The sequence below is a fragment of the Halichondria panicea genome, chromosome 8, assembly GCF_963675165.1.
Source record: "Halichondria panicea chromosome 8, odHalPani1.1, whole genome shotgun sequence".
Lineage (NCBI taxonomy): Eukaryota > Metazoa > Porifera > Demospongiae > Suberitida > Halichondriidae > Halichondria > Halichondria panicea.
Window position 1 is genome coordinate 172,441 of NC_087384.1, and position 14,160 is coordinate 186,600.

The window sequence follows — 14,160 nt, forward strand, 5'->3', positions numbered from 1 at the left end:
TGACTAGCTCAATGCATGTAACTTTTTTACTGTGTAAACTGTGTGAATAACCATAAGTGGTTCAAGGTTCAGAAATCAGATGATATGGCAGACCTATACCTGTTTTAGCTCATGGACAGGAAGTGGGATATCTGAACTCTTGATCACATTGCTGTTACCTAATAGTGACAACTGGAAGTGGTGTGAGGTTAATTAAGGTCACTATCAGTTCAGCTCAGAGTGTAGTTACCTACGTTATGTTGTACACTGATACACATGCACAATCTACAGTAAAATGAGCGTGACATGATGTTCACATGTCATAATAATAGCTATAATTAGCCTCGTCCCTATATAGGCCGAGTTGTTTCTATATAAAATAACGCTAGGTCGCCAACTATTTTTCTCCCTTCCGCATGAATATAAAAAATGACAGCTTGGTATCTATGAGGTGATGAGCAATACACTGTATATAAACAGTTATAGATTCTACAACGTTAACTAATTACAATAAGAGTTACAATTGGTATTACTACAAAAGCTATAATGGTGAGAACTACAGTGATTGAAATTACTCTGCAACCAATTACTGATTCCTGATGTGCTTTGGACACCTTCCCACGTTTCACATCATACTTGGCCTGCATGAACATAATTATATCATTGAGGACACATGCATGTATCTGATTAATATTGTAATACCCTAACCTACATATACATCTATGTGCATGGCTTAGGGCAGCCATGCAGATGTATATATTATACTAACCGGATGTTCAAACGGCAAACATTTTTTGACCACTTAATTAATTCCTTCTGTACTACACCTATACTATAGTACACATACCGTGCCACTTCATTATAATTATTGTCCGATCCACACATACCTTACAAACACAGTAGAGGCTTGGCAGGGTGACTAACAGTGAGAGCGGTGTAGCCAAAAAGAAGAGTAATATTGAGCAGAATACTGTACAACATAGTTTGAAATTCACTTGATCTTGTACTTGGTTTTGTGATAATTGTGTATCACCACGTGTATATAGTTCGGGACGTCTTCTTGGAACTGTCGTAGGAGCAGATGGTTGTGGAGGAGTTACAACCACAACTCTTGTCGGTGGAGGAGTTACAATCACACGCCTTGGTGGTGGCATAAGATTGTTGCTCACCAGTCGCACTGGAGGTAAAGATATATATTGTTGCAGTGCAGGATGTTGGTATGGAGGTGCTTGTTCATTTCTCTCAGAAGCAGGATCTTTATTAACTGTTGGACTATGGCCCACCACCTCAGAGTAAGGTGGAGGAGCTTCAGAGGTCAACCTCTCCATTGGGTAACTCTGAGTTTCAGTATCTTTGTCTGACATTATTTCTCTTGTAGATTTAATTAATGGTCAGTTTTTAGCTATAGATCTGATATATATAGATCTATGCCATAATTATTATGTATAGATCTACCATGCATTTGAGAGGTTTGATTATATAGATCACTTCCTTTGACCTTAGCATAAAATCTTTGCAGGAAGGATACACACTAGTACAACTGTAGATTTAGGTCTATAGTGAACTTCTGTATATGCATGACCTGATGTTATAGTCATCGTGTGTGTATAAGCAAAATCTAAAGCATGCATTGGTCCGTATATCGCTGTTTCTATGTATACTAACGGTATAAACTGACTGAGCAATTAGCATGAACTTGAACACTGTGTATTCATAGCAACATAAAATGCACATAATTATAAAGGCTTATAAAACTGCATGAGGTATTAATTAAGTTTAGTCACTGATCGAGTTCGATAGCTAATGAGATGGCAAGAGATATTATAGTTATAAGAAGAGCAAAACCGATTACAATTCCTAATATGACCAATTTGCAGGCCTTGGAGGAGTGTTCCTCTGCTTCTGTTACTTTCCCCTGATCGAGTTCTCTTTTTGCCTGCAGTAACAAAATTGCAAACAGCATACATCCATGCAACTCCTATATAGTAATATACAACGTCTCAGCTAAAGTGAGTGGCACCATTGCTGTTTGTATATGCTTTATGTACCTTACAGATGCAGTATATACTTGGTAAGAAGGCAAACAACACTAGAGGAGTTCCAATGAGGGACATGATGAATGCCATCAGAAACACAAGAAGCCCAACAGTTGATATTCCAGAATCTTCTCGCTGTTCATTTGTCAGTGGAATTCTATTGACAGGGATTACCACCGGCACAGGGGCTGATGTTTGAGGGGCAATCGGTAAATTTTTAACCTCAGGTAATATTACAGCACTGGTTGGTTGATATGGCGGAGGAGCATTCTCCACCACTTGAGAGTAGGTTGGGGGAGCCGCATTTGTCAACCTCTCCATTGGGTCTAGAGAATAGGTAGTGTGGTCAGCCATTCATTCACTAGTTGATTGTGCAGTAGGAGAAACATGAAGGTTCTATGTACATATGTATACTTTATATCAAAAGCATGCACATCCTGTGAAGGTTCTGCTTCGGAGGGGGGTAAAGCAGAGGAGGTCGGACATCACTTGAACTTTCACTACCTTTTAATGACATTCCAGGCCAAATTGCTTTTCGTTTTTGTTGACTCAGCAGTATAGTCTACTACTTCTGTTAGTCTCTATTTTAGCCGCCCTCTAAAAGTTGGGCGGCCTAATCACAAGTGCTATGTTATAGAGGGCGACTAATTCATGAGACAATATTTATGCACAGTTTCTGTCGCTGATTTATTGACAACTAGTTGTGTTTGGTGTCTGTGATGATTACTGGACCTAACCCTATCAGCACATAATACCCATACTAGCTAGATCCGCCTACATGTTCTACTGCTGAGTCAGCAAAAACGAAAAGCAATCAGTTTAATTAACTCAGAGTGCAGTAAATAACTTTTAATTATTATACATGCACGTGCACATCAGAAACATGAACATGACATGATGTTGCTGCGCATGTCATAATGAGGTGGTGAGCAATAAAACTAGCATGCCAAAAACCATAGATATTCGAATATCTATGCAAAAATGAATAAAATTGGTAACATTGCTGCTGACAGGAAAATTAAGGTGAGAATTACAGTGATTGAAATCACAACACAACCAGATGTTGATTCCTCATCTGCTTTGGACAACTTCCCAAGTTCCACATCATACTTTGCCTGCAAGCAAAGCATAAAACATTGAGCCTACCTGTATGCCATCCTATATTATTTAGTGGCTTATAGTTTATTATAAGGGCACCAGATGTATAATTATACGGATGTGAAAACGCCATAAAGTCTTTTTAGCTATGCCTTATAGAACCATAACTATAATTATATAACCCCTTAATTCCTTCCGTGCCACACCTACTATATATAGTACACATCCGGTGCCACTTGATTCGTAACCATTAATCAATAATTAACTGTTACATACCTTACAAACACAGTAGAGGCTTGGCAGAGTGATTAACAGTGAGAGCGGTGTAGCCAAAAAGAAGAGTAATACTGAGCAGAATACTACACAGCACAGTTTATTTTTCACTTGATCTCGTACTTGGTTTTGTGATAATCGTGTAGTAGCTGTGTGTAGTCCTGCTGGAACTGTGAATCTGATAGGAGCAGATGGTTGTGGAGGAGTTACAACAACCCTTGTCAGTGGAGTAGGATTGTTGCTCACCAGTCGCACTGGAGGTAAAGATATCTCTTGTTGCACTGCAGGGGGTTGGTATGGAGGTGCTTGTTCATTTCTCTCAGAAGCAGGATCATTATTAACTGTTCGACTATGGCCCACCACCTCGGAGTAAGGCGGAGGAGCTTCAGAGGTCAATCTCTCCATTGGGTAGCTCTGAGTCTCATCTTGGGATTCATCTTGTTGAGTAGATCTAATATTGGAATCTTTGTCAGACATGATAATCTTTTTCTGTGGAGCTGCATGTGTGTAGCTATATAGTCTAGAGCTATTTCGCATAATTGTATCCTAGACTTTGCATGCAGGTATGTAGATCACTTCCTGTTGGATTTGACCTTAGAATGTTTTTATATGTGGCCAGCCATGGGAACAGGAAGGATAGTGCATGCACTTGTATATAGCTATATATATAGGTGTTATGACAACCATTTAAGTGGTCTGAGGTTAATAAAGTCAAGATGGTTCATTGCGTGTATCAGCAGTTCAACTCAGAGTGCAGTACACATTCTCTTTGTTGATACAAATAATACGGAACATAAACGTGACAATGATGTTGCATGTCATAATGACAGCTTGTATATATATATATATGAAGTACTGCAGAGAAATAAACTAGCGTGCGTGCACATCTGATACTGTATACAGTTACAAAAAAACTAAAAATATAAGTGGTATCATTAGTGATGGAAAGATAGTTAAGGTGACAATTACAGTGATTGCAATAATCTTACAACCAGTTACTGATTCCTGACGTGCTTTGGACACCTTCCCACGTTTCACATCATACTTGGCCTGCATGCGAAGCATAAAACATATATAATTCAGTATTATAGGGCACCAGATATACCCCGTCAGTGTGGAAACATCTAACAAAATCATAACGCTATAACCCCTTCTTTCCTTGCATGCTATGTCTATATATACTACAGTATAATTATATACACATACTGGTATGCCACTTGATCTCTACCAAAATGCATTTGTTATTTTGTTACCATGGAGTGCTCCTATATAGCTGTTGTTACATACCTTACAAATACAGTAGATGCTTGGCAGGGTGACTAACAGTGAGAGCGGTGTGGCCAAAAAGAAGAGTATTAGTGAGCAGAATACTGCAGAGAATAATTTGATTTCCACTTGACTTTGTACTGCATTTTGTAATAATTGTGTGTCAGGTGATGGTTGTGGAGGAGTTACAACCACAACTCTTGTCGGTGGAGTAGGATTGTTGCTCACCAGTCGCACTGGAGGTAAAGATATATCTTGTTGCACTGCAGGGGGTTGGTATGGAGATGCTTGTTCATTTCTCTCAGAAGCAGGATCATTATTAGCTGTTTGACTATGGCCCACCACCTCAGAGTAAGGTGGGGGAGCTTCAGAGGTCAACCTCTCCATTGGGTAACTCTGAGTCTCATCTTGGGACTCATCTTGTTGAGTAGATCTAATATTGGAATCTTTGTCTGACATGATAAAGTTACTGTATATGCTGTGTGTGTAGCTATATATACTTGTAGCTAGAGCTTATATAGAATCTAGTCAATAGTAAGACTATACTCTTGATAGAATAATCCATATAGACTTTGCAGGTTATAATTATATAATAACAATAACTTCTATTGGGAATTAGGAAGGATATAGTGCACTTGTAGTCATGCAGCATCTGCAATGTTTGTGTAAACAGTCAACTGTATATGGATATGAACGTGGTTTGCCATGATGAATAAAGCATACTGTAAACAGTTAATATGAATTGTTACTGGAAGGAAAGAGAAGGACAACTATATTTTATACAATGTTAGTTACTGCATTAATTTGTTCCATGCATACTACAAACACAGTAGAGGCTTGGCAGGTCTAACAGTGATAGTGGCGTGGCAAAAAGAAGAGTAATATTGAGCAGTATACTCCACAGCATCGTGCACAGCATTGTTTGAGATCTTGTACTTGTGCCCGCGGTAATCTAGTGACAGTGACAACTGGGGCTGATGTTTGGGGGGCCATAAGAACAGTTGGTGAACTTTTAGCTTCAGGTAATATTGCAGCATTGGTAGGTTGATATGGCGGAGGAGCATTCTCCACCACTTGAGAGTAGGTTGGGGGAGCCGCATTTGTCAATCTCTCCATATGCCATTGGGTCTTGAGAATAGGTAGTGTGATCAGCCATTCATTCACTAGTTGATTGTGCAGTAGAGCATGCAATTGTCCATTATACTGTTATATTGAAGGTTCCAGACTTGTGTATTTACAAAGGATGTACTGTAATGCTATACTACTATACCACGCTCATTAGCGATTCTTGACATGCGCATGTTGCGCATGTTGTGCAGGGGGCGGCATTCCACTGCAGATCGTCTAATTCTTCCTTTGGTACCTCCAATACTGTGTCATTGTGGTGGAGAACGGCCACGCCCATTAATGAGCACTGCTTTAGCCAAAGTCAGAGCCAAAGTGCATGAAAACAACTCCATATTTTAGCCCAAATACAGTACAACTAGCAGCTTAGTGAGCAGAGCGCCTTCAAGATGGCGTCGTCTACCCTAGTGTATCAGTACACGGGCCTGTACGTTAGAGTGAGCGAAGCTAAGAAGATACCTAGCCGGGATGTGTAAGTTCACTTAGTAAAGCTAGCTAGCTGTGTGTTGTATATTATATTATAGTAAACATTAAAATTAATAACTTGATACTGCAGCTGCTGTAATTAGTAACTATTAGTGATGTTCACACACTGTTATATGCACACACTGTAGACCGCTATCAGCATAAGGCTAGGCTGTGATTTTCATTTGTCAATAAATTTCTACATAGAAACCACTTACCTGGGTTTGTAGTTGTTCATTATACATATCCTGGCTGCACCGTGGCTGGCTGGAGTGCTAGTACACCCACGGCATCCTTTGTTAGAGAAATAGTGTTCTATTAGTCGAGATCCATTACAATTTGGCATGAGTAAACATGTCTCGAGGCACTTGTACGACTTCTTACATGTATGTGCGTTTAATATGTCCATTTCATTGATATTGTAATCCTCATTGTACAGATTTAATATAAGGTCTGCCATGATTGTGCACACAGCAAAATTAAATTCCTCTTCCATTTGTAGTTAGGAGAGGCTTGTAGGTAACAGTGTCTGGTGTGGTCTTGAGCTTATAGCTGGCATAGCTTATATAAGAACATTAATTTTATATGATATTGTGTCTTGTTCTAATGTGCAGGTCTGGTCATCCACGCAATCCATTCTGTATTGTGAAAGTTGACAACGATACAGTTGCCAGGTAACCTGCGAACATGCACACACTAACTGCATTTTGAAACTGTTCTAGAGTCAGTTAATAGTATGTATGTACAGTATGTTATATTGATGCTGTGTAGGTGTATAGGTACTCACTGTGTGTGTGTGGGTGTGTGTGTGTGTGTGCGTGTGCGCATCATAGAATCAGATAATAATAGTTTTCAGATGACACTATTCTTTCTCTAGTAAAGGGGATTAATTATTAATTGTGTTAGAAACCTGTTTAAAGCATTTCTGTTGCCATTAAAATTGCTATCTCCTCTCCACACACACACACACACACGCCCACACCCACACATACACACAGGACAGCGAATGTGTTCAAGACCCTAGAACCATTCTGGGGAGAAGAGTACAACTTGCACGTTCCTAATGAGTTCCAAGCAATCTCCGTGTACATGTTCGACTATGACTCTATGGGGTGAGTTCAGTGAGAGGCAATGCCAGTGGGTAAACCAATGAACCACTGTTAGTATAGAAGTGCTAGGCTAGCAGTGGAACTTCTAAATGTTGAGATAATTTTGGGACATTTTGAGAGTGTCCTGTTTATTTAAAGTGTCTCGATTTCAAAGGCTAATTTCTGTCTGTGTGTGTGTCAGTCCTGCCACCTACTCTGCATAACTACAGTGGGGAATCCCCCAAACACACTCTGTTACATATTGTGCTTGTTAAAACCTTGTAGTCTCATTATTTCCTATTATGATCGATGATTGTTATGAATCAAAATTTAAAAACACAGAATTAGAACATTGTATAGTCCAACAGTTGGTCTATATTTGTATCACACACGGAACTTTCACTGTCAATTATTCAACTATGCATATAAAGCATGAAGTACAAGCTGCTTACCCCTGTGTGTGTGGGTGTGTGGGTGGGTGTGTGTGTGTGTGTGTGTGTGTGGGTGGGTGATCCCACCAAAATAGCTTATATTCGATGATAGGTGGTCCTTTCTTGTTGTACGTGTATATTTGAGTGGTCTACTTGTGTGCAGGTCTAAGGAGCCTCTGGGCAAAGTGATGCTCACCAGACCTGACATTGTCAAGAACCCAAGAGGTGACAGTCAACCTCACACAATATTGTCATCTGTGTAATAGTTGAGCCCATGCAGTGAATACCAAGAGCATACTATCAAAGTACCTACTGTATAACTTTACATTATCTTCCGCTTATTTAGCGAGGTGTTGTCAAATCTGCCATGCTTTACCTCCATACCACTGACCCATGTGACTGTCATGTGCTGCAGGCATAGACAAGTGGTTCCCACTGACGCCCATACACAAGGACGACGAGGTACAGGGAGAGGTCCTCGTGGAGATGAACATCGAGCAGTTTGGGGAGGTGAGTGGGTGGAGTGGGCGGTGGGGGTGGGGGATATTTCCAGCATTTGTAGTAAGACAGTAGCTGCATAGTATTGTAGTGTTTTAATACAACATGATGGTAGTTAATAAACAATTAGTGTTTGTGCTTCTCTATCCTGTAGCATGTTGTTATTTCCTGTCAGCTAGGTAGAGGTTGATCCCTTCCTCTGATATCGTAGCTAGGTAGAGGTTGATCCCTTCCTCTGATATCGTAGCCATGCATACGTACATACAATGTAGGGCTGTTTAGAATATTGTTATTATGACTATGTTTTTTCCTGGACAGGATGGACAGGATATATTCCGTCTCCTCCTAACGGTAGTGGAAGCAAGGTGCGTAATGACTGTCTGTCAATGATGACCCTTACCCATCCATCCACTGTGTAAAACGCTAGTTTATAGATACATGTATTATGTGTGACAGTTTGAGGGGAGTTGTTATAATCACTGTACAGGGACCTTGTTGGTAAGAGTGATGGCAAAGCTGACCCCTTCGCTGTGGTACACTTTGGAGAAGAACAGCACCAAACCCAGGTACAGTAGATACACACTTTGTGATATTGATCGACTGTACAGCTTGTCTGTTGTGGTTACATGTATAATCAGTTCATCCTCCTCCGTAATACATTGTACATGTACAGCCAGTATTATACATTTGTATTAATTATCACAGCCACTGTTGATGTTTCACTGCAACTGTTTTATCCAAAACGTACACGCTACCCAGGTGTGTGTGGTTGAACTCTGACACACACACACACCACACACACAGGTGATGACCAAGACCCGGTTTCCTCGATGGCGTAAGACATTTGATATCCCGTTCCCCAAACGACTGGTTGAGCTAGAGGAGAGGATAGTGAAGATAGTCGTGTATGACTGGGACAAGTTCCTCCACAACAAGTTCATGGGAGAGGTGAGTCATTGCCCTGAGGCAGCCAGATAGACAACCATGTGGGCAGTCAGGAAACTTTCATGATAGCTATAGCTTGAGAGTGGCTTTACATGTAGACACTGGGCCTAGACAATCTATTTCAAATTTCAAAGCACATTAGTACTCCATCTTATCTGCTAACTATTTCATTCTAGTGGTCTCACTCTTTAGTTGTGTTCAGTTCTATGGCATTCTTGAAGCTCATCAAAGGCTCCAATAATTGCATTCAAGAGTTTGTGTACAACTCTATTTACTATATAGCCTGACAGCTCCTCCATTGGTAAACATCTCTGCCAGTGGAATGTGTCATTATTTCCCAGCTATATATGAGTTATACTTCTTCTGCTTGTCCCTAGGTGGAGATAGACTTGTCTGAGTTGATGGTGGGTCAACGCTACAAGACCTGGTACAGACTGAAGCATCAGGAACACAAGCAGAAGGACAAGAAGTGAGAGAGCTAGTCACGGCTGTAGAGCTAGTCACGGCTGTATAGTGTTAACTGGCCCATTAACCTTGTCCAAGTATAGCTAGAGTTTTAAGGTCGTACGTTTCAGCTAATAACTTACAATTTGGATTGTCTACTTTAGAAAATGACAAGTGAGGTTTATCAGATATTGTGTTTATCTTACCGTTGTTTTTAGGCCTTCATGTATAAATTTGACAATTTGTGAAGCTACTATATTCTATGGTGAGCTGTTGATACAGTATGGGTAGCTGCCATGATTCTCACGATGCAATGCTGTACTGTGCTGTGTGCTTATGTTGCTTCAGGAAGGAGCTTGGTTCTCTGAGGCTGAAGGTCCAATGCAGTGAGGAGAGGATACTGGAGGCCTCTCTCTATGATCACTTTGTCAAGCTGATGCTGGATACAGTTGACAATCCCACGGTAACCAGCTATGTATGATATCAGGCGTGCATATCTCCACATGTAGGATTCTTTGAAGTCATTGACCACAGTATATACATTGTGATGTTAGCCCCAAAAGTATGGCTTGTGAAACATTGTTGTACACACTCTGCTCTGTGATTGTACCTCTCCCCCACACTCACACACAACACTTCACTACTAATACCGCCCACACAGACTAACGGCAGCCCCTTGCTCGTGATGTTGGAAGAGGTGATGACAATGGATCGCAACTCACTAGCACACACTCTAGTGAGGTTCTTCCTGGCCCATGGCTCTGTCATACCATTCCTGGATGCACTTACTGTACGAGAGGTCACCATCACCAGTGAGTGGGTGTGTGGGGGTGGTGTGGGTGTGGCAGTTTAACATTATACTGCCATTATTTGTAACGTATTGGACAAGGTTCTACATGTACAGTACATGTGCTTACATGTGTCTATAGTTATTCCATATTGAAAGCTTTAGCTGCTTCATCTGTATGTACTTCCTGACACACACACACACACACACACACACACACACACACACACACACACACACACACACACACACACACACACACACACACACACACACTGACAGGTGACACTCGGACATTGTTCAGAGGCAATTCTTTAGCATCGAAAGCATTCGACCAATTCATGAAAGTGAGTTAGTTACACTTGTACTGTACCTATCCATCTATCCCACCCCCTCCTCCCTCCCCCTCCTCCCACACCCCTCACCCCCACCCCCTCCTCCCACACCCCTCACCCCCACCCCCTCCTCCCTCCTCCCACACCCCTCACCCCCACCCCCTCCTCCCTCCCACCTATCCATCTATCCCACCCCCTCCTCCGCAGGTGGTGGCACTTCCCTTCCTCCACGAGACCCTCTCCTCTGCTATTGACATGGTCTACACTGACCATCGAGTGTGTGAGCTGGACATTGAGCAACTGAGGCAGTCCTCAAAGTAAGTAACAAACATATACAAGCACTTAAAAACAAGACTTCTGTCTTGAATAGTTATAAAAAGAGTTTTGTATCTAAAGCTTCCTACACTTGCCAAAAAACTTTTATGCTAACAAAAACCGTGCACATGTTCATGATTATGCACAAACTTGACTTGTTCCGCTGTCCCTACACACAGATTAAAGTCAGAGTCGGTGTGTCAGAAGACGGTTGAGATGTCCATCCAGATCCTCAGCTGCTATGTGGAAGCCATCATGCACTCCATAGTGACCTCAGTGGAACACTGCCCCAAGCTCATGCGTCTGGCACTACGGCAACTGTGGCTGAGAGTGGCAGAGAGATTCAAGGACCCTGAGCACGTGGTGAGTAGACTGTCCTCAACTATTGCTACTATATTTAATTCATATAACTTAGAGATGTTCTGTAAGTTACTTCTTGTACAGTATAGGGTTTCATTTAATAAGCTATCCTTATAATTGTTGACCACACCCCCATCCTGTACAGGACGTTCCTTATCTAGCCATCACTGGTTTCTTGTTCCTGAGGTTCTTTGTGCCTGCCATTCTTTCACCCAAACTGTTTGCACTGAGGGACGAGCATCCTGACCAAAAGACAGAGAGGACTCTTAAACTCATCGCAAAGGTGGGGGGTGGGGCTACATGTACGTATGTGGGGGGTGGGGCAACATGTATGTGTGTGGGGGGTGGGCTACAAGTACGTATGTGGGGGGTAGGCCTATGGGAGTGGGGCTACAGGCTACATGTATGTGTGTGGGGGGTAGGCCTATGTGTGTGGGGGGTGGGGCTACATGTACGTATGTGGGGGGTAGGCACAGTGTAGGGATCCATGAAAATGCATATAGGTTTTATGTATTATGAGATTGCAATTGTCACCAAATTCTCAGCTTCAATCTATTAATATACATGTACATATAGACCATGCAAAGAGTGCACTGTCAGCACACCACCCCCTCCTCCAGGTACTGCAGAGCATCGGCAACCTCTCCCCGGAGATGGATGCTAAGGAAGCGTACATGCAACCAATGTCAGCTGTCTTGGCTGACGGAGTGCGGAGAGTCAAGGAGTACATCCAGGACCTGGTACAACTCGACCAGAGACACGGTAATCAGCGCTCCCTACCAGTAATAGATCGGCCATCCCTTAAAAGAAGTTCTAGTTGCACTAGTAGTTCTACAAAACTCTTACTGGTAATCTAGACGTAAGTTACTACTAGTAGTAAAAGGATCTTATTTGGAAGAAAAAAACGATTAGTTGAAATTGTTGTTTTGTTCCACTATTCTACATAATGTATACTGTATATGCTGTGTATGATTAGTCCACTGTTTTCTTCCACCCCAGTTACCGTGGAGACAGGAGCCAAGGACGGAGGGTACATCCATCACCTGATCCTGTGCCGAGGCTGGCTATGGAAGAGGAGTCACACCTCCGGTGTGTCCAGCATCCAGTACAGGAAGAGATTCTTTGAGCTCAGCAACATGGCCCTCACTTACACACAGAACGAGAAACAGACTGGGGTAAGTGTGTGGGCGTGTGTGGGCGTGGGCGTGGGTGTGTGATATTGTTACAGTGCTGGCTATTGTGAGCCTTTCTCTATAAAATATATGAATCTTGAAACTAGTCTACTCAGTGTCAAACACATACCCCTCATATGTACTGTCCACCACATACCCATGTACACACACAATATACCTTTATCCCCCACCACATACCCATGTACACACACGATATACCCTTATCCCCCACCACATACCCATGTACACACGCAGGAGGTGAAGAGCTACCCAGTCCACTGCATCAAGGTGGTTGAGAAGGTTGACGAAGGTGCCTTCCATCGCAAGCACATGTTCCAGGTGGTCATTGTGCTCCAGGGGCAGGTACCCAACCCAGACACGCCCCCTGAGGTCTCGTTGTATCTACAGGCAGCTGTGAGTCCGTACTACAATATCTATATTTCATCAGTAAGGTGTCTATTTTCCAGGTCAAGTGTGGGAGCAGCCAAAGCATTTACATAATAGGGTAGATGATTTTATTTCTGATTAACCAATTTCATTTGTCCTCTACTCAATGCACAAAGTACAGGGTACAGAGTACAGGGTGATAGCTAGCATACATTACATGAGGGTTCTATTCTGATCATGCAATGTACTGTAGTGTAATGTCACTTGCCCTCTACTGTATACTGCAGGATGTGAATGAGCAGAATCGTTGGGTGTCCGCCATACGTAAGGCCTGCCTCTGTAACAGAGAGATGAGACCAGTCTATCATCCTGGCTCATTCAAGAAGACCAAGTGGACCTGCTGTGGAACCACCTCCAGCTTTGGTGAGCTCTCTAAACGTGGTTTTATTGATTTGTGATTTGCTATTATGTACGTACAAGTAGATTGTATAAAACGTGCAGTATGAGACTTTGAAACTACTCCAACCATTTTGTCCATTATCACTCAGCCCCCCCCTCCCCCCCACAGAGCCAGGTTGCAGTCAGTGTCACTGTGGCATCACCATTGGTGACTGGAGGGACCCACTAGACCCTGAGCTGGACGCACAAGTCATCTTCACTCAGTTCCATCAAGGGAAGAGCACCATTATCAAGAGGTACTTACCAGGTCAGCCATCTCTCTGTACTAGTCAGGATAGCTTAAAACCAAGATCTATTTGAGGGTCGCCTAGTTGGTTAATTAAGGTACCTGATACACTTACTGCCACTCCCCCCTATACCCACACTTACACACACGCCCACACACACACAGGTGGTGATGACATCAGTGGTTCCACACGCGAGGGCTCTATATCACCCACCTCCCTCTCATCGTCAGGGGCAACCAGTCTACAGACAGACGAACACGAAGTGGGCGGGGCTGCAGCCTTGTCGCAGGGTCACAATGAAATGGAAGGAGCTAGCAGAAAACTATTGAGTGTTCTAGACGAACTCTCCTACTATCATTCTCAGATCCATGTCTCATGATCCGGGACTTAAATCACATGACATGTTTGTACGATATTATCAGTGTACTATTTTAGTCACCTTTTTCATTGTTTGAATGCTATAACATTAT

The 14,160-nt window shown here is 42.4% G+C and overlaps 1 protein-coding gene and 2 long non-coding RNA genes across 3 annotated transcripts; 1 reads left to right on the forward strand and 2 right to left on the reverse strand.

Moving 5' to 3' along the window:
* Positions 1 to 389: 389 nt before the first annotated feature.
* LOC135339312 (uncharacterized) lies at positions 390 to 3,903 on the reverse strand. Its single transcript, XR_010395976.1, has 4 exons — positions 3,390 to 3,903; positions 2,028 to 3,130; positions 867 to 1,915; positions 390 to 620 (listed from the first exon to the last, which is right to left on the reverse strand). It is a non-coding gene; the product is annotated as an uncharacterized LOC135339312 (long non-coding RNA).
* Positions 3,904 to 4,083: 180 nt separating this feature from the next.
* LOC135339313 (uncharacterized) lies at positions 4,084 to 5,933 on the reverse strand. The gene is made up of 3 exons (XR_010395977.1): positions 5,032 to 5,933; positions 4,674 to 4,849; positions 4,084 to 4,436 (listed from the first exon to the last, which is right to left on the reverse strand). It is a non-coding gene; the product is annotated as an uncharacterized LOC135339313 (long non-coding RNA).
* Positions 5,934 to 6,047: 114 nt separating this feature from the next.
* Positions 6,048 to 14,159, forward strand: LOC135339283 (rasGAP-activating-like protein 1). Its single transcript, XM_064535353.1, has 21 exons — positions 6,048 to 6,249; positions 6,857 to 6,916; positions 7,241 to 7,354; positions 7,925 to 7,986; positions 8,177 to 8,271; positions 8,578 to 8,624; positions 8,747 to 8,825; positions 9,064 to 9,207; positions 9,582 to 9,673; positions 9,997 to 10,111; positions 10,310 to 10,460; positions 10,718 to 10,782; positions 10,978 to 11,087; positions 11,265 to 11,448; positions 11,591 to 11,728; positions 12,066 to 12,207; positions 12,445 to 12,620; positions 12,873 to 13,031; positions 13,292 to 13,427; positions 13,573 to 13,710; positions 13,855 to 14,159. The coding sequence occupies exons 1-21, from the start codon at positions 6,167 to 6,169 to the stop codon at positions 14,067 to 14,069; spliced, it is 2,505 nt and encodes an 834-aa protein (XP_064391423.1). The 5' UTR covers positions 6,048 to 6,166; the 3' UTR covers positions 14,070 to 14,159.
* The last annotated feature ends 1 nt before the right edge of the window (position 14,160 follows it).

Excerpts from the sequence above, each read along its gene's own strand:
- LOC135339283 (XM_064535353.1), top strand. The coding sequence starts at position 6,167 with ATGGCGTCGTCTACCCTAGTGTATCAGTACACGGGCCTGTACGTTAGA. Across the intron at positions 6,250-6,856 it reads AAGATACCTAGCCGGGATGT|GTCTGGTCATCCACGCAATC; the intron begins GTAAGTTCACTT and ends TCTAATGTGCAG. Across the intron at positions 11,088-11,264 it reads CAACTGAGGCAGTCCTCAAA|ATTAAAGTCAGAGTCGGTGT; the intron begins GTAAGTAACAAA and ends CCCTACACACAG.